This window comes from Neoarius graeffei, chromosome 1, assembly GCF_027579695.1.
Source record: "Neoarius graeffei isolate fNeoGra1 chromosome 1, fNeoGra1.pri, whole genome shotgun sequence".
Taxonomy (NCBI): Eukaryota; Metazoa; Chordata; class Actinopteri; order Siluriformes; family Ariidae; genus Neoarius; species Neoarius graeffei.
In genome coordinates, this window is record NC_083569.1 from 40,306,060 (window position 1) to 40,332,400 (window position 26,341).

At 39.5% G+C, this 26,341-nt stretch overlaps 1 protein-coding gene across 1 annotated transcript; it reads left to right on the forward strand.

The window, feature by feature from the left end:
- The first annotated feature begins 504 nt into the window (after nucleotides 1-504).
- On the forward strand, nucleotides 505-5,691 carry LOC132887442 (cystatin-like protein). Its single transcript, XM_060922919.1, has 4 exons — nucleotides 505-693; nucleotides 5,083-5,196; nucleotides 5,376-5,456; nucleotides 5,572-5,691. Exons 1-4 carry the CDS (start codon nucleotides 505-507, stop codon nucleotides 5,689-5,691), a joined length of 504 nt encoding a protein of 167 aa, XP_060778902.1.
- Nucleotides 5,692-26,341: the final 20,650 nt, after the last annotated feature.

Below are 26,341 nucleotides of genomic sequence, written 5' to 3' on the forward strand. Positions count from 1 at the left end.
AGTACGTTAATTTTAATTCTACATTTCCATATTTTGGAAAGGACCGGGGAAAAAAATCATGCACTTGCTGCCCTTTTTCTGACTTTGAGCCCCTGCCCCTCTATAATCCTGTGCACATCCCTGACTAAGATCATTGTGTGATTGTGTGCACTGACTCTCTCCTGTACTGTTCATTGTTAAGATCTTTGTTTACTGTTGGTTCTTTCTACTTTAACATCAGTGAATAATTTATGATACTTTAAAAAGTGGGTTGACAACCAAAAGGAATGAATTGACACTAATCACTTCTGGGTTCCTATGGTTCTTGTCAACTTTTAAAGACTTTTAAACACTCTTTCACTCTTTTCTCTTGTAAAGTGCACTCTGACTGCAACCGTGTGAAACTGCCCATCACAGTGCCATGTGTGTGTGTGTGTGTGTGTGTGTGTGTGTGTGTGTTTTGCAGGGAAGTTACAAGATTAGATGTGGTCTGCAAACACAAACAGTTCAGGTGTCCTGCACATTATGGATCGTGCACTAAAGGTTTTGCTGCTGGCCACCCTGATTCTGCTGGTTTCTGCCCAGACGTGGAGTAACTATAGAAGCTTGTCTGATGTAGTACGAAAATACATTGACAAAATACTGGAAAATGCAAACCAGAAATTTGGAGGGAATTATCACGTTGCTTTTCACTCGCTCAAAGGCAACCCGAATGTAAGTTCTGTCACTATTTTGAAGAGTTGTTTTACTTGTTTAAATCAAGTTTCAAGTCAAGTCAAGTTTATTTGTATAGCGCTTTTAACAATAAGCATTGTCGCAAAGCAGCTTTACAGAATTTGAACAACTTAAAACATGAGCTAATTTTATCCCTAATCTATCCCCATAAATAACATTTTGAATATAATATGGCCATTTCTATAATTTATGCAATGTGGTTATTTACACAACCCCAATTCTATGAAAGTTGGGACACTGTAAAGGGTAAATAAAAACAAACCATGATGATTTGCAAATCCTTTACAACCTATATTCAGTTGAATACAATACAAATACAAGATATTTAATGTTCAAACTGAAAAAAAAATTTTCTTGTTTTTTGTAAATATACAATCATTCTGAATTTGATGCCTGCAACATGTTCCAAAACATTCAGAACATGGGCATGATTACCACTGTGTTACATCACTTTTTCTTTTAACAACATTCAGTTCAGCATTTGGGAACTGAGAACATCAATTGTTCAAGTTTTAAACATGAACTTCTTTCCCATTCTTGCTTGATATAGGACTTCAGTTTCTGAATAGTTTGAGGTTTCTGTCGCCATATTTTGCGCTTCATAATGCGCCACACATTTTCAAAGAGAGTCAGGTCTGGATTGCGGGCAGACCAGTTTAGCACCTGCATTCTTACTATGAGACTACACTGTTGTCACACAAACAGAATGTGACTTGGCATTATCTTGCTGAAATAAGCAGGGATGTCCCTGAAAAAAAAAAAAAAAAACTTGGTCTGGATGGCGGCATACACAAGAAATTTGCCTGAGTAAAATTTACTCAAATTGAAGAAAATTTCCTCTATGCCAGATAACACTTGGTCCCTCTCTAAAAATTTTCTTCAATTTGAGTAAATTTTACTCAGGCAAATTTCCTCTGTATGATGCTCCAAAACCTGTATGTACCTTTCAGCATTAACGGTGCCTTCACAGATGTGCAAGCAGCAGGAGCAGACTTATGCATAGTTGTATGTTGTTCATATTTGGCTTGTGTTTGCTAGTTTATATTTTGACTACGAGAGCACTATGAACTCAGAGTTTTGCAGTGAGCTAGCTACTGTCATAATGTGGGATTAAAAAAAAAAGGAATAACATGACAAACCATGCTGATTCAATGCAAACGGCTGGTAACACCCTGCAGTGTATTATTTTTGTAAATCAGCACGGTCCAAAGTGTGTCATTCTGCTTAAATCACAGTTATTGACCAATGATTATGAATTTGAATTCAATCAAAAACAACAGATGACACTTTTTAGCTGTTTATAGTTATCTTATGATATGGAACCCCACAAGACAAATTAGTTCCTATCATCCTGTTAGCAGCTCGAAACAGGCATTCGCTCACCAGCCTCTCCTTTTTTTTCCTCTCACTTATGTTAATATGAAAGAAAAAAAATGCAGCTGCTTGTGCGATTGAGAAACCAGAAAGAGTAAAGTCCTCTGTCCTGAAGATGGCCATGTGGTGTACCATGATTTTTTAAATCTATTTTTTATTAGCATTCCAGTGGATTAATATAAAGCTATTATTGATTTTATAGTAAAAAATACTGTCAGGGCCATGCTGTTATAGAAAATGTATGCACACCTTCTGATTCAAGAACGCAGTATTGCTGTAGTACACTGAGTGCAGAATTATTAGGCAAGTTGTATTTTTGAGGATTAGTTTTATTATTGAACAACAACTATGTTCTCAATCAACCAAAAAGACTCATAAATATCAAAGCTGAATATGTATGGAAGTTAGAGTGGGGCGTTTTTAGTTTTGGCCATTTTAGGAGAATATGTACGTGTTCAGGTAACTTTCACTGTGCAGAATTATTAGGCAACTTAATAAAAACCAAATATGTAGCCATTTCACTTATTTATTTTCACCAGGTACACTGATATGACAACTCCAGATTTGCAAATAAACATATCTGACATTCAAACACAAAACAAAAACAAATCAGTGACCAATATAGCCACCCTTCTTCATGAGGACACTCAAAAGCCTTCCATCCATAGATTCTGTCAATTTCTTTATCTGTTCACGACCAACATTGTGTGCAGCAGCAACCACGGCCTCCCAGACGCTGTTCAGAGACATGTACTGTTTTCCCTCTTTGTAGACCTCACGTTTTATAATGGACCACAGGTTCTCTATGGGGTTTAGGTCAGGTGAACAAGGGGGCCATGTCATTATTTTTTCACCTTTCAGACCTTTACTGGCTAGCCACACAGTGGAGTATTTGGACACATGAGATGGAGCATTATCCTGCATGAAAATCGTGTTCTTCTTGAAAGATGCTGACTTTTTCCTATACCACTGCTTGAAGAAGGTTTCTTCCAGGAACTGGCAGTAGGTCTGGGAGTTGAGTTTGAGTCCATCCTCAACTGGAAAAGGTCCAACAAGCTCGTCTTTGATGATACCAGCCCATAGCAGTACTCCACCTCCACCTTGCTGGCGTCTGAGTCGGAGTGGAGCTCTGTGCCCATTACTGATCCAGCCACAGGCCCATCCATCTGGCCCATCAAGAGTCACGCTCATCTCATCAGACCACAGCAGCTTAGAAAAATCAGTCTTAAGATATTTCTTGGCCCAGTCTTGACGTTTTATCTTGTGTGCCTTACTCAGTGGTGGTTGTTTTTCAGCCTTCCTTACCTTGGCCATGTCCCTCAGTATTGCACACCTTGTACTCTTTGACACTCCAGGAATGTTGCAACTCTGGAATATGGCAGAACTGGATGCTAATGGCTGCTTGTTAGCTTCACGCTTGATTTTCCGCAGATCATGTGCAGTTATTTTGTGCCTTTTTTTTTCCACACGCTTCTTTCAACCCTGTTGACTATTTGCAATGAAACGCTTGATTGTTCGGTGATCACGTTTCAACATCTTCGCAATTTCAAGAGTGCTGCATCCGTCTGCAAGACATCTCACAATTTTAGACTTTTCAAAGTCTATCAGATCTCTCTTCTGACCCATTTTGCCAGAGGAAAAGAGGTTGCCTAATAATTATGCACACCTGATATAGGGTGTTGATGTCATTAGACCACACCCCCTCTCATTACACAAATGCACAGCACCTGATATACTTAATTGGTAGTAGGCTTTCAAGCCTAAACAGCTTGGAGTGGGACAACATGCATTAAAAGGATGTTGTGGTCAAAATACTCACTTGCCTAATAATTCTGCACTCAGTGTATATCATAAAATATAATAGTGGAGCACAAGAAAGTAAAAAAAAAGTATCTTTAAGCCAACTAGCAAATTAAAAGCCTATTTAAGTAAAAACAACTGTATCAACCTTTAAAATGGGCAGTCAAACAGAGATGAACCAAATCCGTCAAGACAGTGTTCTGATTATACTAAATGCATTTGGCATTAAAGTCTGGCTTTAAAGGGGCCAGCTCACCCTTCCCAGAATCCTCTGTGCCAAGTAGAGTCGCCATTTTCACATCCATGGATATTCCACTGTTTGAAAAACAATCCGCAACAATCCGGTGACACCATAAGTCATAGATCATAAATTATAACATGAAATTGTAAATATTTTGTCAAAGTAGTTATAGTTTAAATATTTTAACTGATCCATTCTGTTTTCATATCATTACTCAGTTGTAATGGACCAGAACCAGCCTCAGCCGTCTCATGGGCAGCCACGAAGGAAAGAAAATATCAGGCATATTCCACTAAAAACGTCCATGTAGGACATGTTGGTGAAGAATTATGACATAGATTTTGAAGGGATCACAAATAGCGAATTTGCAGAGGTTTGCTGCACAGAGAGCTAATGGAGTAGCTGTCACATGCTTTCAAAACAAAAACAACGAACTGGATTCTGGGAAGGGTGAGTCAGCCACTTTAAATCCATGTTGAATTCACACTGAAACAAAACAAGTGTGTGGCACGGTGGTGTACTGGCTAGCACTGTTGCCTCACAGCAAGAAGGTTCTGATTTCGAGCCCAGTGGTCGACGGAGGCTTTTCTGTGTGGAGTTTTCATGTTCTCCCTGTGTCTGCATGGGTTTCCTCCTGTTTCCTCCCACAGTCCAAAGACATGTGGATTCAGTCAACTGCCTACTCTAAAATGGATGAGTGTAGACATTATATTGTGTTGATAAAGCCCATGTATGCTTTTTGCATTTAAAGTGTTTGTCAATTATTGATTATAAAATCAACTTTACTGTGGTCTCAACTAGGACGCATAAAGCAACAATAACAAATAACTATCAATAGTTTTCAATATCAACAGCATCATATAATTGCTCATTTCATGTTTTCCACTTTGCTTTCAAGTAATTATTTTAAAGACATCTGTACTAATGTCACTATGCAATACCTTTGTTCACAGACTATGGAGAGCAACTTCTATGTAAATGTCCATCTGATAGTCACAACATGCAAGAAGACTTCTCCAAAAGCATATGAGCACCGAGATGATTGTATTAAACAAAAACAAAAAACGGTGTGTATGATGTCTTTATTGGCCTTATTCATGACCTTATATAAACATTTTTATTTCAAGTCTTTCACCTTTTGACACTGACATACCCATTAACCATAGAAACACTGCAATCCTGGATATTTTATCGAATCACAAAAGCTTTCCCTGACAAAAGGTCATAACTTTTTTCTTTTACACAGCCCATAATTGACTGTCTTGTGTGTAAGAAAAAAGATGGTAAAGAACTGGTTGACTGTGCCAGGTTGATGGATGTCAAAAATGTAAGTATACTGCAGTGGATATAGAAACACACACCACAGCCAAAGAAAAGACATCAACTGTACATGGTGTTGGAGTTTCTCAAGACTATTAAAAACTCATTGCTTCTTTTTTCAGGGAAAGTGCAAAGAAATTCGAGATAAATGTAATGAATATCACACTGGAGGAGGATCGCTGATGCAGACATTACCATCTGGGTATGAGGAGAAGCAGATTGGATGCCTCGGATGTGTGTGAAGCTGCACAATATCACAACAGCACAAATTCTAACTAACTAACTAACTATATGAGAGAGAGAGAGAGAGAGAGAGAGAGAGAGAGAGAGAGAGAGAGAGAGAATGAAGGCTAAAAAAACTAAAAAACTAATCATTTTTAATCTGTCAATGAAATGGTAATAAATCATGAAAAAAATGTATAGTAGAAGCAAAAATAAATATGCTACAATATAAAATTTGGGATTGCCATGATGACGCACATGAGTAAATAAAGCACATTTAAGTGGAGTGTTTTCTCACTTGTACTCAGTAATTTTATCATCTTCATCTATAATTGTTTTGTCGCCATGTAAAACCATTCACATGATGAACTGAACTGAAATATTTCTCTTCTCAAGTGAAGTTCGAGCATTTTAAAGTCTTTTTACCCCTAAAAGTGAAAAGGGAGAAAATCTGTGTGGCAGAAGCATGGATATTTCAATAGCCTGAATCTGATTAAGAACTAAATTCATAGCTCATAGACAGTGTTGTTTAACTAAATTGGTGTGTATGACCAATAAAATTTGAATTTTACACTGATTAGGCTTATGTCCATTTTGTTTTGGCCCATAACTCTCCAACAGCCTGATTAAAGCGTGACATCCACTGTTTATCTAGCAAGGTTTTAGACACCTTTAGTCAGACTGACTTTAATGTCATGTTTGTTAAAATTGGCTTCATACCCGACATGATCTTTGCAGGAATGCAGTCAAGGCGAGCTTAAAAAGCTGAATAAAATAAATCCACATTGTATTGGTATTTCATCTTTTTCAAGGAGCGAAAATAATATAATGAATATAAAACAAAAAAAAATGTAAATGTGATTTTGAATATTTTCATTGTGAATTTTAATATATTTCAATATATTGGTTATAGTGGAGCAGAACCCCATACTTAAGATAAATCCATCAACCTGATTGTCGATGGCTTTGACCATACAAATGACGAACATGTACCACCACAGGGAACCCGACCATAAGTGTAAGGCAACGTATCTTATAAACACTTGACCACAGAACCATAACATTTGTATCTTTATTTACATAAGATAGATGGGTTTTTATCCAGCACTTATTTTTAATTTGCTTTTTCAAAAATAACGTGGGATTATTTATTAACATATTTTATGGAAAATATTCACAACAGTTTCATATAAAATGAGTTTAAAAAGTTTTATTAGGCAACTAGCTTATTGAACAGTTGACAGTTTGTCATGTAAGTGCAGGAACAGTTTTATTGAAAATGCCCAAGCAAATGGATCTAAAACAGAGACAAGGGCAGAGTCAAAAAACAGGCAGTGGTCGAGCGAGGATATCAGGCAGGATATCAGAGGTAATACAATACTCACAGTCCAAAAACACAAACGGGGTCAAAATCAGAAAAGCGATACAAAATACAAGGCTTGGCAACATCAGATGCAGGGTACAGAGTGTACACTTCTCAAAGTCTGTGTGTTACTGAGAGTCCTTATATGTATGTGCTGTGACTTCGAGATCACAGAACTCCTGTTCAACCATGTGTTCCGGTGTTTCGGCATGCCAGAGGATATTGTCAGTGGGACAATATCCCACTGGGTCCCTAGTTCTTGCCACGTTTCTGGGCCAAATTCATGGACCAACTGGGGGTATCTGTGAGCCTGTCATATGGGTACCACCTTCAGTCCAGCGGTCGAATAGAGAGGGGAAACCAAGAAATCAGATTTTTTTTCTCTGGTTATTCTTTTCAGAAAACCAGAGGCACTGGGCCTAATTCCTCCCATGGGCCAAATATGCGCAGAACTCTCTTCGGCACTCAGCCACACAACTCACACCCTTCCAATGTGTGCTGGGTTTTCAACCTCCACCATTTCTATGGAATAACTCCCACACCAATGTGTCTGCAGTAGGCCATTGGTACAAGTGGAATGAGCAGGTATGGGAGAGAGTCCACCAATGCTTAGAGGAAGTAACACAGCAATATAAGAATTTCGCAGACCGTTTGTGGACTCCACAGTCAAGGTTCCTGCTGGCGCTTGTCACGCTTGTCACTGACTAACATAATACATCAGTGAGGAAGAGAAAATTACTAGCAGTCGTCACAGTGATGAACGTATTTGTCATCTTTATCATAAGTCATCATTTCTAGAAATCCCTCTGTTTGTTGAAATCTAACCCCAGTGAAGAGACAGCGGGAAGCCAGAATGTAAACAATGAGCACATGCTTGTGTTCAATAAAAATCAACTACACATAATGATCAAATGATCACCAAACTTTTGACCAATCACATTTTTCACCCTAAAAAAACCAAGACCTGAATAGAAAACAACTGACTTGGATGTCATCTGGGATTATGAATGTTGTAATATAATAATTTAGCTTAGAATTTGTCTTTGTGGTCCTAAAGGAGAGCTATGTGAGAAATTATATTTTTATGAAATTGATGATAAATGTTACTACTTATATATTTAATAGTCAATTGACGCATGCCTCAGTTTCCTGAGACATTATGGGTGTTGATAATTACTTAATAATAAAGAGACAGAAACTGAATTAAACTACATAAATTTAAAAAGAGCAGTGCAAAAATCAATAATAAAGATGTCATAACCTTTGAATGTGTGTGAGTGATAATATTTCTTGTAAAGTTAGATATAACCTCCCCAACCTATCTCTGCCAATCTCCCTTAAAAAATACAAGTCCCAGGAAAACCTGACTGAGCCCCTGGTCTTTGTGGGGGGGCACAGTGGTGTAGTGTTTAGTACTGTCACCTCACAGCAAGAAGCTTCTGGTTTCGAGCCCAGCAGCCGACAGGGGCCTGTTTGTGTGGGTTTCCTCCGGGGTGCTCCAGTTTCCCCCACAGTTCAAAGACATGTGGTTAGGTTAACATGGGGTGGCTTTGGGCTGAAGGTGCACTTGAGCAAGGCACCTAACCCCCAACTGCTTCCTGGGCACTGTAGCATAGCTGCCCACTGCTCTGGGTATATGTGTGTGTTCACTGCTTCAGATGGGTTAAATGTACAGAGCAATTTCACTGAGCTTAAGTGTATGTGTGATAAAGTTGTTATTCTTCTTTAGCTGCTAATGTATGATAAAAATGGGGCATCATTCTATGTTCAGTTCGTAACTCAACGGGAAAATGGAATTCCTTCACTGTTGGTTGTTCCAAGATTCTTCTCGTCTCTGTTCAATTGTAAATCAAGTTTTGTGTTGAAGTAAAACCTAAAGAGAGTCCTCATACCTCTTTTGAATAATTCCCTGCTGAAATAACCTTAAGTAAGCTCAAACTAAAGAGATTTATGCTTGATGGTGCACAGGCTGCCCAAAATCAAGTCTTTCTTATTAGAGGCTGGAGTAGAGCCTAAATTTTATATGTAATGGATAGGCCTGTATCTGTACAAATATTTGAATTGTGCCAGTTTGGTTGGTATAAACCTGTATTAAGTCTACTCTGATAAGTCAGTAACTAAGAAAAAGTACAGACTAAGAAAAAGTGAAGAACACTTATTGGACTTTATTTTTCAAGGAAAAAGTGGAGAATATTTTTCAGAACCCAGAGGAAACCCTGCACAATATAAACGTGGGCGCAGAGCATGGCTATCAACCAAGTACATCCAAGAACCTGTAAAAAGCTCACAGTGAGATATATCAGACACTTTAAAATATCCCATCAAGTCAACAACATTTCTTACAAATTTGACCACCCCCAGCACTGCCGCCTCTCACCTACTTTCCATGTCTCCTGTTTGAAACCCACCATACCAGGTCCTCTGGCCATAAAACCCATCCACAGCCACCTTTCCTGTGAATAGCATCTTCTTCAAATGATTACAACCAGGAAATTTTGAAATTACGAGGTTATGAAATGTCATCATTCGATATTAATACAAGATCTTCTAGATGAAAAAAATTAAGCAGACTTTAGCTTAAAAAACATGTTAAAGTTGTAACATCAGTCCATTGGGCCATTTCCCCGGGTGCGGCCATACTTAATTAGCCAGATAGATGGATGTATTAGGAGACGAAAACAAGGGTGGCGCTGCGTGACGTAGGATTCCGCATGTCTTTTTCATTCCATCCTGGACCCGCCATTGCATGCAGCCAAAGCTATTATCACCATCCATTTTTTTCAACCATTATTTTGTCTGTGTATTACATTTTAAGTAATATAATTCTAGTGGTTTGTGAAGGAGTAGTATCTTCATCTATATCTTCTCAAAGATGGGTAAATACACTGGGACAGTCATGGCATGGCTATCCTTTGAAGGAACCATGACGTTTGGCCAAATGGCTTCATCGAGTAAAGTGAGAAAACTTTACTCCTGGAAAAAGTAGCAAATTGTGCAGTGAGCATTTTACAGAAGATTGTTTTGTGGAGGACTTGCATGAAAAAATCACAGGGAAGAAGCGAGACATGAGGCAGAAACGACAACTGAAGCCAGATGCGATCCTGACTTTGTTTCACTACAAAACAGACACTAGCAGCACGACAGCATACCGTGTCACGCATCATGGTATGATCATGGAAGATAAGCAGGTCATTTTTTTAAAATAAACAAGCAGTAAACTTGCCACTAATTTATTTTGATTCCTTTTCTAATACGCCATTGCCATAATTTTTGTGGAAAAATGCAAAAAAATTGACCAAGAAGTCATGCTGGACCATAATATTATACTATAGTCTAGTATAGCATGCACTTATACACCTCCGCTGTGCTAGTGGAAAATGACGTCATGCACGATGAAGTAATGGTGGCCTCCCTGACAAAAAAAAATAGTATCATGTATTTTCATCATTTTAGTGGTTATATTGTTAAGAACAAATTCAACATGCAGCTTTTTTATAAAGGACAGACATGAATACCAACTTTTAGTTCAGTTTGTTTATTTGCAAGATATTTCCTTGAAATCATTACAGTTCTTTTGCTAAGAAATAATCTCTAAACCATGCTTGTCTATACACCTTACTGTATGTGGCATTATATCTATCTATCTATCTATCTATCTATCTATCTATCTATCTATCTATCTATCTATCTATCTATCTATCTATCGAAATTTGTGTTTCCTCGTGTTCTCTTGACACACTGACTGCACTTACATTTTGTGTTTGCTTAATTTGATTTAATTTGATTATTTGGGATAAAACAAGTTCTTGGTGGCCACAAAATATTTTTAAACTAACCCACTCTGTCTGGCAAACCTGTCGTTAATAATCCGAGTTTTTTCTCATCCACCACTGAAAATGTTCATAGAGCAAGCATGGGGGCAGCGTGATTCACACCCTAGTGGTCCTCTATTAGTCTCATCTCATCTCATCTCATCTCATTATCTCTAGCTGCTTTATCCTGTTCTCCAGGGTCGCAGCCAAGCTGGAGCCTATCCCAGCTGACTACGGGCGAAAGGTGGGGTACACCCTGGACAAGTCGCCAGGTCATCACAGGGCTGACACATAGACACAGACAACCATTCACACTCACATTCACACCTATGGTCAATTTAGAGTCACCAGTTAACCTAACCTGCATGTCTTTGGACTGTGGGGGAAACCGGAGCACCCGGAGGAAACCCACGCGGACACGGGGAGAACATGCAAACTCCGCACAGAAAGGCCCTCGCCGGCCATGGGGCTCGAACCCGGACCTTCTTGCTGTGAGGCAACAGCGCTAACCACTACACCACCGTGCCGCCCCGTCCTCTATTAGTACTTATTGCAAATCCCCCTTTTGACCACTATGTGCAATAATAACTGCATGGAGCTCAGTGGGACAGTTAGCATGCAGCCCCATGATTTCACAACATCTTGAAAGGTGAGCAAATATATCTGTCAAATACTATCGTTTTAAAAATAGTTACTCAAAAGAGGTGATTAGTATTTCAGTGGAATTTAAAAGGCAAGGATTTATGAATGAGGACTTAATTAAGATTGACATTTGTTGAACAGCTGATATTTATGAGCTCTGCCCTACATATGGATGAGCTATCAATATATTTTTATATTTATTGCCTGATCTGTCTCGGTCTGCAACCATTTGTCTTTTTTGATGTTGAAAGCTCTTTGGTTTTCCCTACAAAGACAACCTCATGTTTATCACTCGGGACATCAGGAAATAGTCAGAAACAGTTCATTGAACTGCAGAGCAAATGAATTTTTTTTAATATTTCAATCTTATACCTTAGCTCTTATAATTACAATATTAGAACTGTGATGTTGGGCTGTTGTTGGGTCCAATGACATCTTACTGCCACCTGCTGGTCTGGTGGTATATTGTATAGCCATACTGCTCAAACAGAAAGGAGCAGAGAAAATAGTGGAAAAATTCATTTTCAATTTCTGAACTATCTTTCAGTGTCCTGTTTGGTCTTTAGAAGTACTTGTTTTAATGAATAGTTAAGTTATAGTCAAAATACAAAATAAATGTTTCAAATTTATGGGAAAATATTAATATATACATTATTATTATTATTATTATTATTATTATTAGTTGTTGTTGTAGTAGTAGTAGTAGTAGTAGTAGTAGTAGTAGTAGAAATAGGCTATCTTAGGTCTCTATATTATATTTACAATAAACATTTCAGGCATTTTAATAAGAACATCTGTACCACTGCATATTTATGTAATTATCCAATCAGTCAATCATGTAGTAGCAGTGCAAATGCATAAAATTATGCAAATCCAGCTCAGGAGCTTTACTTAATGTTCACATCAAACATTATAATGGGGGGGGGGTGATCTCAGTAACTTTGACTGTGGCGTGTTTGATAGGCTAGTTTGAGTATTGAGAAACTGTTGATGTGGGATTTTCATGGACAACAGTCTCCAGAGCTGACACAGATTTTATGAAAAAAAAAATACCCAGTGAAGAGCAGTTCTATGGGCAGAACTGCTTTGTTGATGAGAGAGGTCAGAGAAGAATGGGCAGACTGGTTTGAGTAGATAGGAAGTAACTTAAATAACCACTCTTTGCAACTGTGGTGAGCAGAAAAGCATCTTAGGACAATCAAGACACCAAACCTTAAGGCAGAAGAGCAGACCAGTTTTCATTCCAGTCAACCAAGGACATGAATCTGAGGCTCCAGTGGGCACAAGCTCACAGAAACTGGACTGTTGGTATTTCAATTGTTAAGCGTGTTAAGATCTTAACAGTTGAAGGGTAAACGGAGTTCAAACAGGTCAACATGTTGCCAGTCCATCTCTGAGTCAAACAGTTAAAACTAAATCACGTCCACAACATGTTACAATGGTGCTTGAAAATTTGTGAACCCTTTAGAATTTTCTATATTTCTGCATAAATATGACCCAAAACATCATCAGATTTTCACACAAGTCCCAAAAGTAGATAAAGAGAACCCAGTTAAATAAATGAGACAAAAAATATTATACTTGGTTATTTATTTATTGAGGAAAATGATCCAATATTACATATCTGTGAGTGGCAAAAGTATGTGAACCTCTAGGATTAGCAGTTAATTTGAAGGTGAAATTAGAGTCAGGTGTTTTCAATCAATGAGACATGGGCACCCTATTTTATTTAAAGAACAGGGATCTATCAAAATCTGATCTTCACAACACATGTTTGTGGAAGTGTCTCATAGCACGAACAAAGGAGATTTCTGAGGACCTCAGAAAAAGCGTTGTTGATGCTCATCAGGCTGGAAAACGTTACAAAACCATCTCTAAAGAGTTTGGACTCCATCAATCCAGTGTATATGGTAATGCTCCGAGATATCTCACATCTTCTACAAGTGATTGGAATGCCTGCCATAATACCCATTCAGGTCCAATGTCCCTTTATGTTCCCTCTGTTAAGTCTTTTAGCCATTCTTCATTTAGGTATACTGCGATCACTGCCTGGAACGAACTTCCATGTCAGTTGCAGTCCATAAATGTTTTACATAGTTTTAAATCCAATGTCAAGAATTTTTTATTTGATCAATTTTATCAGCATTCACAAAATCATTTTATTATGTCCTAGTTAACCTTCTAGTTCATGCCATATTTTATTTTGTATACCTACTGGACACTTTTTTTTCCTTCCCTCTTTTGTTTAGAGCCCCCTTTTTTTGGGACTTGATGGACTTGGACCACAATGGGAATAAGTGTTTACACTTTGTGCTATCCATGTATTTTAGTCTGCACGATACTTGTATTTTGTACATTATTTTACAAAATAAAAATCATCATCCTCATCATCATCATCAAGATTTGTCCTTGAAACTTGATGCCACAAATCATCTGTCTTACTAACTAACGTGAGTTTACAATTTACATATATTTAACTAAGAATAATAACTAAGAACTTCAGAAAAACAGTCTTGTGCTAATTTAACATGAAAGCAGCATGTTAAATTAGCACAAGACCGTTTTTCTGAATGGCGTTCTGTGTCTGCTGGCGATCCTCAGGGGACCAAACTAGGCCCCTGCACTCTAAAAAATAATGGGGCCAGTACTGGTTCTTCAGGGTGATGCCATAGAAGAACCTTTTTCAGGGCTTCAAAGAACTGTTCATGCAACAGTTCTTTAAAGAACCATTTAAACCATTTGTTTGAGCAGTGAAGACAGATTTGTGTAAACATAGCCTATGTGCATTGACCAGCAAATGGTAAGAGAATGCCAGGCTCTGAAGAACCATTTCCAATGTGAAGAACCTTTCGCATAATGTAATGGTTCATCACAGAGTTTTGACTCTCCATGGAACCATCCAGAGATTTGAAGAACCACTGAAGCACCTTTATTTTTTAGAGTGTGGTTGTTTCTCATTATGATCAACAACCTTGATGCACCGATCGACGTGTGGAAATATGTGGACAACACCACAATCTCAGAAGTAGTGGAGAAAGGCCAGGAGAGCAAGATTCAATCTGTTGTGGACACTATTTCCAATCAATCAAGCTCTGAAGGATTTCAGCTGAATTAAACCAAATGTAAGGAACTCAGGATTAGCTTTGCAAAGAACAAGCCAGATCTCAAGCCGATAGTAGTAAATGGTAAGTCCTTAGAAACAGTGAATAGTGTCAAAGTTTTAGACCTGAATATTAGCTGTGATTTAAAGTAGAATGTACGCATACAGGAGTTAGTTAAGAAGGATTCTGTTAGACTGTATTTTCTGAGGCAACTCAAGAGATCCTCTATTGCACCAAGTGAGTTACTACTGTTTTACGTCACTTGTATACGGTCAATCCTTAAATATGCCTGCCAAGTCTATCACCGTGCCCTACCGGAGTACCTAAGTGATGACCTAGAAAGGCTGCAGAAACGGGCTCTCAAAATCATCTATCCTGGTTTGTCTTACAGAGGAGCCCTTGGGCAATCCGGACTTTGCACACTTGTTGAAAGAAGAGAGGTAATGGCATTCAAACTGTTTGGTGAGATTACTTTTAACCCGCAGCATAGGCTCTACAAGCTCCTCCCTGCAAGGAACATTTGCACTTAGTGGTGCTTGAAAGTTCATGAACCCTTTAGAATTTTCTATATTTCTGCATAAATATGGCCTACGGGGGTCGGCAACCCGCGGCTCCAGAGCCGCATGCGGCTCTTTAGCACCCCCCTAGTGGCTCCTTGGAGCTTTTTCAAAAATGTGTGAAAATAGAAAAAGAATTATTGATTTTTTTTTTTTTAATATGGTTTCTTAGGGGGAAAACCTGACGCAAACATTCTTATGCTGTAAAAATGTATGTAGTATATTTAAAATACCGAATTTCAGAATTGGGCCAAATAGCAGAATTGCGTCATAGCCCTACGACACAGTGCAGCACGGTGACAGGCGAGTGGCTGTTGTAAACAAACGGTTGTGTGTGATGGGCAATGGATCCAAAAGGCAAAAAGAGAAAGATTGCTGATGAGAACAGAGGATTTAAGGAAGAATGGACAGAAACGTTTGCTTTCATTGCCAATGCTGAAGGATTGCCTGCATGTTTGATTTGCAATGAGAAGTTGTCAAATAACAAGAAGAGCAATTTGGAGCGACTTTTCCAGCTAAAACATGCTAAATTCCTTGCACTGACTTAGGCTACTTGGCATTTGCAGTAAACGAAAGAGAAGAGGATAATGTACAGAAATCGAACTTTAACTGTCTTATTTTAATTTTATTAATTTTGCTGTTCTACTGTGTTGTATTTTTTAAGCACGCTGCCTTTTAATTGCAGGCTGTTTTATTACTCGTTTGCGATTGTAGCCTATGTATTTGTGTCTGACGCCGCGTAAGGGGGAGAATTAAAAAGGATTGTTTTATTTACTCATTTGCACTGACTTAGGCTACTTAACTTGGCATTTGCGGAAAACTAAAGAAAATAGGATAATGCACAAAAATTGAAATTAAACTGGCTTATTTTCATTTTATATGATGACCTGGCGACTTGTCCAGGGTGTACCCCGCCTTTCGCCCGTAGTCAGCTGGGATTAGTGGCAGTGTTGCCAGATGCTGCTAACGTTTTCCAGCCCAAAATATGTTCAAAACCCGCCAAAAGGCACTTAAAACCGCCCAATCTGGCAACACTGATTAGTGGTGTGTCGTTCACGAACGAACCGTTCTTTTTGAACGAGTCTTCGAAGTGAACGACTAGAACTAGTTCGCGCTGCCTCTCGTTCTCGGTCGTTGGCGAATCAGCAGTCTCTGCTCGCTGGCAGCAGGGCGGTCGCTGAATCTCGGTCGTTGGTGAATCAGCAGGATCTGTTCAGTAGCAGAAGGGCGTCCAACTTGCATTTTGATCTGTGCAGAGCAGCGCCACTTTACTTCTTTAAGGGCTATCTGAGCCCTATTATCAGAGCGTTGACACATGCCAGGTCTTTAGTTTACAATTTAGAGCTCTCACTCAGCAATACATTTCAGTTCACAGCGAACGAGCTCAGCAGTTCGCGAACGAACGAACAGCCAGCAGCCAGCCTGCCTGCTGCCATACTGGGCTGGGCGCATAGCAACTAGTGGTGTGTCGTTCACGAACGAACCGTTCTTTTTGAACGAGTCTTCGAAGTGAACGACTAGAACAATGAATGATCATGAATGCAGCAGAGAGACATCGCAGGCTACTGTTCGCTGAATACGATGACTTGTAAAGTTGTTTATTCTCTGAAATGAGTGTTGCTGTTAAATAAGCAATTTTTTTTTTTTGCTTAATGGGTTTGAGAGAACAACTGCATAGCCGGCAGACCATGGCTCTACTAAAATAAATATAATAAATTTAAAAACAGCTTTATTCTCATCTACATTTAATTAACTTTCAGAGCTTTGTTTATGTAGTCTTTTTCAGATAATGCTAGGATAATGTTTTTCTTCCATCTTTTTCTCAAGCACATTGTAATGTATGAAAATCTATTGTGGATGGCACCTCTGCCGCCTCTCGTTCACTCAAGATGAACTAAACTTCGGACGACAGCCATTGTTGTGCCGCTTTGGTGTGACGTCATCAAAATGAACGAGTGAACGAACTGAACGAACGAATTTCTTTGCTGAACTGACCGACATGAACGAACTGGCGGAAATGAATCGCCATGTCCCACCAATAGCTGGGATAGGCTCCAGCTTGCCTGCGACCCTGTAGAAGGATAAAGCGGCTAGAGATAATGAGATGAGATGAGATGAGATGAGATGAGATAGTCTACTTACCTTTTCAAAAGGCTGCTGTTTTATTTTTATAATTGCAGGCTGCGTTTTAACAGCAGGCTGTGTGTTATTGCACTCTGTTGCCCAGATAAGGGGGAAAGAGAGGAGTTGTATTGAGGTTTGAAGAGGACTGCATTTCATTTCCATACTAAGGTCTGAAATTACAGGAGGCCTATTATGCACATCCCATTGTGTTTTTTTTTTTTCTCGAATCCTCAAAATAAAAAAAAATGACACCAAAAATCTGTATTTCTATTTCTTGTATTTCTATAATTTAATCAATGCAACAAAACATAAAACATTAATATTGTAATGGAAGTTAAACTTGAAGCACCAAATATCGTAGGCTACAGCAGCGTAGTCACGTGGTGCGTCATTCTCTCCAGGATGCGCTGCAGGGAAAATAAGCATTTAATCATGAATGCTCATTTTGTATTTGTAGCCTACTTAGTCATTTTAATAGTAGGCTTATATAGCTAATATACTGACAGCCTATGTTGCCTTCATATTAGGCTTAAGGCTTTTAATTTTTTGCGGCTCCAGACAGGTATGGTTTTTGTTTTCTTGGGCCAATATGGCTCTTTGAACATTTTGGGTTGCCGACCCCTGGCCTAAAACATCATCAGATTTTCATACAAGTCCTGAAAGTAGATAAAGAGAACCCAGTTAAACAAATGAGACAAAAAATTATAATACTTGGTCATTTATTTATTGAGGAAAATGATGCAATATTTCATATCTGTAAGTGGCAAAAGTATGTGAACCTTTGCTTTCAGTATCTGGTGTGACACCCCCCTCCCATGCAGCAATAACTGCAACTAAACGTTTTTGGTAACTGTTGATCAGTCCACACACTGGCTTGGAGGAATTTTAGCCCATTCCTCCATACAGAACAGCTTCAACTCTGGGATGTTGATGGGTTTCCTTACATGAACTGCTCACTTCAGGTCCTTCCACAACATCGATTGGATTAAGGTCAGGACTTTGACTTGGCCATTCCAAAACATTAACTTTATTCTTCTTTAACCATTCTTTGTTGGAATGACTTGTGTGCTTAGGGTCGTTGTCTTGCTGCATGATCCACCTTCTGAGATTGAGATTCAGTTCATGGACAGATGTCCTGACATTTTCCTTTAGAATTCACTGGTATAATTCAGAATTCATTGTTCCATCAATGATGGCAAGCCGTCCTAGCCCAGATGCAGCAAAATAGCCCCAAACCATGATACTACCACCACCATGTTTCAAAGATGGGACAAGGTTCTAATGCTGGAATGCAGCATTTTCCTTTCTCCAATCAAAATGCTTCTCATTTAAACCAAAAAGTTCTATTTTGGTCTCATCCGTCTACAAAACATTTTTCCAATAGCCTTCTGGCTTGTCCACGTGATCATTAGCAAACTGGAGATGAGCAACAATGTTCTTTTTGGATTGCAGTGGCTTTCTCCTTGCAACCCTTCCATGCACACCATTGTTGTTCAGTGTTCTCCTGATGGTGGACTCATGAACATTAGCCAATGTGAGAGAGGCCTTCAGTTGCTTAGAAGTTACCCTGGGGTCCTTTGTGACCTTGCCGACTATTACGCACCTTGCTCTTGGAGTGATCTTTGTTAGTTGACCACTCCTGGGGAGGGTAACAATGGTCTTGAATTTCCTCCATTTGTACACAGTCTGTCTGACTGTGGATTGGTGGAGTCCAAACTCTTTAGAGATGGTTTTGTAACCTTTTCCAGCCTGATGAGCATCAACAACGCTTTTTCTGAGGTCCTCAGAAATCTCCTTTGTTAGTGCCATGATACACCTCCACAAACGTGTTGTGAAGATCAGACTTTGAGAGATCCCTGTTCTTTAAATAAAACAGGGTGCCCACTCACACCTGATTGTCATCCCACTGATTGAAAACACCCGACTCTAATTTCACCTTCAAATTAGCTGCTAATCCTAGATGTTCACATACTTTTGCCACTCACAGATGTGTAATATTGGATCATTTTCCTCAATAAATAAATGACCAAGTATAATATTTTTGTCTCATTTGTTTAACTGGGTTCTCTTTATCTACTTTTAGGACTTGTGTGAAAATCTGATGTTGTTTTTGGTCATATTTATGCAGAAATATAGAAAATTCTAAAGGGTTCACAAACTTTCAAGCACCACTGTATGTCTTGTGGCAGATGTGATCATCACTCTTACTTGCTGGAAGTTCAGAGTAACATAATAAAGTAGGACATTACTGATCCTGTTTTGCCACGTTTACCTGATGTAATATCTAGTACCTAATAAACTGGTAGGTCAATGCATGTAAGCATCTTTAGAAGATGGGTATTGCTCAGCAATCACCTGTTAGATGTTCTTTTAAGGTGGAGAACAAAATAGTGACAATTTTGATCAGACTCAAATGGCATCAGACCTGAAAGCGATTGTGGGTAATGAAATGATTATGCTGTTATTTATTTGGAAAGAAATCTCTCCTACAGCCTCCACAACACGAGGACAGCAGGGAAACTGTTCGCTGTGTAAATATAAAAAGTGTCAAGAGGATCACTTAATTACAAACATTGTATCTGTACACACAACAGTTTTTGTTTCTACAAATCAGACAGTTTTTAACCACTCAGCTTCCCTTGAGAAGACTTTAGACTCCTTTTGCTTTTATTTCTGGGGGGAAAAAACTGAAGAAAAAAAAATGTTGAAACTAATGGCACCCAGATTGTTAATAGCTGCCAAATCACGTTTCATTTAACCAAGTGTGAAGGCCTTACAGGTCCTTTTACAGGTAATTTCAGGATTTGTTTTTGCTCATGTCAAAGTACAAAAGGTAATTTGCCCTGAAGCCACCTTTTAGAGAAAGACCGTTATGTGCAGTAAAAATACTTATCTCTTCAAAGTCTGTGGTATTTTACAAAAACAGATCTTGTATTTTGGTATCTATTATTTCACAGTCATCCACCAAGAGTTGAAAAGAATAAGGGATTATTTAAAGCCACTAATCAGTTTACCTTCATATTGCATAACAGGTATTAAGGAGACTCTTATCCAGGGCGACATACAACATACTTGGAGCAACTGGGAGTTAGGTGCCCCCTAAGTTCTTTTTCTACACAGAGATGTGCTGGGATTCAAGTACAGATTTACACCAGGAGATGAAATAAGTGCAAAATAAATGAAGGAATAACAGACGACTTTTGAAAAGATCTTGCTATAAAATACACAATAAGTAGGTCAAATCTCTGTCCTCTACACACAAGAGCTCAATCTACTTTACAGCAACTGATCATTCCTTTAGTTACCTTCATCTGTAATGAAGCCTACCCCCATGGCAGCCATTCCAACCTGAAATTATTATTTTTTTTCACTAAATGCATCATGGGCAATGCTTTCCTGTCTCCCATATACAGCAGGTTTGAGGATAAGCAAGGAAACCAAAACTTCTCAAAATCATAAACTTCATTACAAAGGTAATAAGCATAAAAGGAGGTCAGTCTCAAGAACAAGACACTGAAGATTGGCTGTAGTGCATGATTTTAAAACTGCCAAAGATGTGATATTTTTTCCCCATCCATCATCTGTAACCGCTTATCCTGTGCAGGGTCACGGGCAAGCTGGAGCCTATCCCAGCTGACTACAGCCAAGAGGCAGGCCACACCCTGGACAAGTCACCAGGTCATCGTAGGGCTGACACACAGAGACAAACAACCATTCACACTCACTACGGTTAATTTAGAGTCACCAATTAGCCTAACCTACATGTCTTTGGACTGTGGGGGAAACCAGAGCACCCGGAGAACATGCAAACTCCACACAGAAAGACCCCTGTCGGCTGCTGGGCTCGAACCCAGGACCTTCTTGCTGTGAGGTGACAGTGCTAGCCACTACACCACCATACCACCCTGGGATATTTTTGCTGCCTTTAATTAGTTAATTTTATCTCCCTCATTTTAACTCTTCCCTGCCACAAGATATCCTCCTATTCCTTTATATCACCCACAAACCCAAGGCCATCTCATTATCAGTATAAGGTGCCTTTCATGTCCACAGTACCCTCACTTTAGTTTCATGCAAATATTGCAACACAATTATTTTTTTAGTGTTATTCTCAATAGCTAAACATTAATGAATAGTCTAAGAATATTCACCTTAAGATTAAGGTGACCAGATTTCTGAGAAGAAAACTGGGGACATTTTCATTTCAGCAGTGAAAAGATTAAAACATCTGTTTTCATCTTTGTAATAAAAAGGGGGGGGATGTTTCTTGTTGTTGTTTTTTTTAATATTTAGCACAATTTAAAAAACCACCCACCCACCCACACACACACACACACACCACATTAAGCAAAAGATAAAAGTAAGCAATATAGTGCAGGGAGAGGCAGAAAGCCCAACAGGCTTATTTGAAGCCTCCACCAATAACAATCTCATGACCAGGGGCGGTCTTAACATAGAGGCATAGGTAGGCGGCTGCTTGGGGCCCCCACCAGCGGTCGTAGTAGGGGGGCCCCCAACCAACCTCAAAAAAAGAAAAAGCCCCTTATCATGATTCATGAAGACTTCAAAAGTATGGTACATTTTACTAATATTCCTAAGAAATACGTTGAAGTAGTAGTTAAAATGTCCAGTTCATGGTTATCTGTCCCTACACATACACTCCATACTTTCACAATGAAATGGACTAGTCCATAACGCTGCGCAGCGCAGCGCAAAAGGTAAACACATAGTGACCGGAGTCTGAACAACGTGAAAATGAAAAGGAGTTACCCAAGCGGATCAAAAAAAAAAAAGAAAAAAGCGAAAAGACGCTAAGAAATATGTGACAATGCTGCCTAAGTTGGGAAACTTTTTTTACAACTACTGTTAGCAATAGAGACCACGACAACAACGTCAACGTCATTCAAAATGTTGAACATGATGCCGGTACAGCAGCAGCAGCTAGCTGCTGTGAAGTGGTACTAGCTGAGGAGGATAACGTCAAGCAAGACACGTTGTTGCCACCTTCCATCACCGACAGTGTCAACGTTGACACAAATGAGGTGGAAGAGTTATCCAGTGATGGCCATTTTGACACCGATGATGATGATGACCATATTGTTAGTTGGTGACAATTTTTTTATTATTATTTTACATTTTCCTACATCTGGCTGTGCACCATGTACGTGTGAAGACCTGTGAGAAGGCATCAACAAGTAGGACTCTGTGATGTGGAGAACAATCTCTCTTTTCTCTCTCATAGACTCTCTCATTCATTCACTCACCCTCTCTGTCTCACACACACAGAACACTCTCTCTCTCTCTCTCTCTCTCTCTCTCTCTCACACTGTCTCATTCTCTCTCACTCACTCACTGACACATACATTCACATGGATATGGAGTTGCTTAGAGCCAAATGCCACCTCATCTCTCCTCAGTCCACACTTCTTACCTCCCCTCACTCACCCACCCACTCTCTCTCTCTCACACACACACACACACACACACATACACACACTCTCACACACACAAACACTCACTCACACTCACACACACACACACACACACACACACACACACACACAAACACTAACTCACTCACACACACACTTACACACACAAACACTAACTCACTCACTCACACACAAACACTCACTCACTCACCCTCACACACACACACAATCATGTACATAGTTTTATTTATAGAATGTTTGAAATGTTTTGATCTTTAAAAAAATAAACAGTGCTGGTTTTCCTGGCATTTTGGCAAAGACAGATGTTATCTGAACTCTTATTCTCTGTTGGGTTCCATCATGACTATTAGTTTGTGCAGTGCTACACTTTGTGTGTTCTCTGCTTTCCATCTTCATTTTGGAGTAAAGAAGTGTATGCAGGGTTTAAAGGGGAATTTTTTTTTCTCCTCTCCAACCTTTACTTCCCTATAGATTATCTTTACCTGCCTATCCACCATGCAGTCGGTACATTTTTTTTTTTTTTTGTTTCGGATCGGATGAGGGGGGCCCCATACATACCTTCGCCTGGGGCCCCCAATTTGCTAAATCCGCCACTGCTCATGACATTGTTAAAAATAAAGGTAAACTTCATAAAAGTAATAGCAAACCCTTAATCACAAAAATATATTGATAGCTCATCCATATGTAGGGCAGAGCTCATAAATATCAGCTGTTCAACAAATGTCAATCTTAATTAAGTCCTCATTCATAAATCCTTGCCTTTTAAATTCCATTGAAATACTAATCACCTCTTTTGAGTAACTATTTTTAAAACGATAGTATTTGACAGATATATTTGCTCACCTTTCTAGATGTTGTGAAATCATGGGGCTGCATGCTAACTGTCCCACTGAGCTCCATGCAGTTATTATTGCACATAGTGGTCAAAAGGGGGATTTGCAATAAGCACTAATAGAGGACCACTAGGGTGTGAATCACGCTGCCCCCATGCTTGCTCTATGAACATTTTCAGTGGTGGATGAGAAAAAGCTCAGACTATTAACGACAGGTTTGCCAGACAGAGTGGGTTAGTTTAAAAATATTTTGTGGCCAGCAAGAACTTGCTTTATACCATCTCATCTCATTATCTCTAGCCGCTTTATCCTTCTACAGGGTCGCAGGCAAGCTGGAGCCTATCCCAGCTGACTACGGGCGAAAGGCGGGGTACACCCTGGACAAGTCGCCAGGTCATCACAGGGCTGACACATAGATACAGACAACCATTCACACTCACATTCACACCTACGGTCAATTTAGAGTCACCAGTTAACCTAACCTGCATGTCTTTGGACTGTGGGGGAAACCGGAGCACCCGGAGGAAACCCACGCGGACACGGGGAGAACATGCAAACTCCGCAAAGAAAGGCCCTCGCCGGCCATGGGGCTCGAACCCTGACCTTCTTGCTGTGAGGCGACAGCGCTAACCACTACACCACCGTGCCGCCCCTGTTTTATACCAAATAATCAAATTAAATATAATTAAGCAAACACAAAATGTAAGTGCAGTCAGTGTGTCAAAGAAAACACGAGGAAACAAATTTCTATCGATAGACAAAAATAATGCCACATACAGTAAGGTGTATAGACTAGCATGTTTTAGAGATTATTTCTTAGTAAAAGAACTGTAATGATTTCAATGAAATATCTTGCAAATAAAGAAATTGAGCTAAAAGTTGGTCTTTGTCTGTCCTTTATAAAAAAAAAAGCTGCATATTGAATTTGTTCTTAACAAAATAACCACTAAAATGATGAAAATACATGATACTATTTCTTTCGTCAGGGAGGCCACCATTACTCCATCATGCGTGACGTCATTTTACACTAGCACAGCGGAGGTGTAGAAGTGTATGCTATACTAGACTATAGTATAATATTATGGTCTAGCATGACTTCTCAATCAATTTGTTTGAATTTTCCCACAAAAATTATGGCAATGGCATAATTGAAAAGGAATCAAAATAAAGTAGTGGCAAGTTAACTGCTTGTTTATTTTTTTTTTAAATGACCTGCTTATCTTCCATGATCATACCATGATGCATGACATGGTATGCTGTCATACTGCCAGTATCTGTGTTTTGTAGTGAAAAAAAGACAGGATCGCATCTGGCTTCAGTTGTTTCTGCCTCATGTCTCGCTTCCTCCCACAGATTTTTTTTTCATAAAAGTCCTCCACAAAACAATCTTCTGTAAATGCTCACTGCACAATTTGCTACTTTTTCCAGGAGTAAAGTTTTCTCACTTTACTTGATGAAGCCATTTGGCCAAACATCATGGTTCCTTCAAAGGATAGACATGCCATGACTGTCCCAGTGCATTTACCCATCTTTGAGAAGATATACACTGTTGCTTGAAAGTTTGTGAACCCTTTAGAATTTTCAATATTTCTGCATAAATATGACCTAAAACATCATCAGATTTTCACTACTTTACTTGTACTTGGGCAGGTCTTCATTCGCTAAGCGAATTTGCCTGCTCGCAGGTATCTCGAGTGGCGACGGACCACAGGAGGCGGCGCCAGCCGACTCGATCAGCAGCGCACTTCACTCCGTCGGCCAGACCGCAACTTTCTCCAAGAAGATGTTGTAGATCGTCGGTTAACAGTCTATGTATGTTTAGCCTCAGGCAACCAGAAGATCTGCATCCATAGGTGGGGACCCAGTCCAGCAGGCGTCTTGGAATTCGGTCATCCGGCATTCTTGCGACATGGCCAAAGAAGCGAAGGCGATGAAGACGAATGATCGTTTCCATACTACGGCAGCCAGTTCTCTCCCTGATCTCACGGTTTGGAATGAAATCGAGAAGCCGAACCTTCAGCATTCTATGGAGACAGTTGTGGTGAAAAGCATAGAGGTGGCGCAGTTGGTGTTGCTTAAGTGCCCACGTAGCACAGCCATAGAGGAGGATTGTAATGACTCCACTCTCATATATTCTGGCCTTGGTGCTGATCGAGATGCCACTGTTTCTCCAGATGTTGTTTAGGGAGTTAAATGCACTGGATGCAAAACCTATCCGGATGTCAATCTCCTTGTCAATAATACCATCACTTGAAATTATTAAGCCGAGATAGCGAAAGTGATTTACTTGTTTGAGAGGATTCCCTTCTACCTCAATATCTAATGACTCAGAGAGAGGGAAGGGACGCTGGTTGTGAAATTTTCCAGCAAGCATAGTTTTTGTTTTCTTTGCACTAATCTGTAGGCCTGCTTCCTTGCCGTAGCTCACTATCAAGTCAGTTGTTTCTTGAAGACCGGCCGCGGAGCTATCCAGGACAGCTAAATCATCTGCATAGTCCAAGTCAGTGACATAGGATGCAGGGTAGCGCGAGCTTCTCCTCTTTTGGAGCAGGAAGCCTTCGGAGATGGATTTGTTCTGGATGGCTTTTTCCATAACCCAGTTTAAAACTAGGTTGAAGATAGGAGGAGCTTGAATGTCGCCCTGTCCCGTCCCGGACTTTACTTCGAACCACTCAGTGAGATCGTCACCGACGCGCACTGAACTGACGGTGTTAGTATAGAATGCTTTGAAGATGTTGATGTATTTCTTTGGTATTCCATAGTGTTCCAGGGTTGCCCATATGTA

Excerpts from the sequence above, each read along its gene's own strand:
- LOC132887442 (XM_060922919.1), top strand. The coding sequence starts at position 505 with ATGGATCGTGCACTAAAGGTTTTGCTGCTGGCCACCCTGATTCTGCTG. Across the intron at positions 694-5,082 it reads CGCTCAAAGGCAACCCGAAT|ACTATGGAGAGCAACTTCTA; the intron begins GTAAGTTCTGTC and ends CTTTGTTCACAG. Across the intron at positions 5,457-5,571 it reads GGTTGATGGATGTCAAAAAT|GGAAAGTGCAAAGAAATTCG; the intron begins GTAAGTATACTG and ends TTCTTTTTTCAG.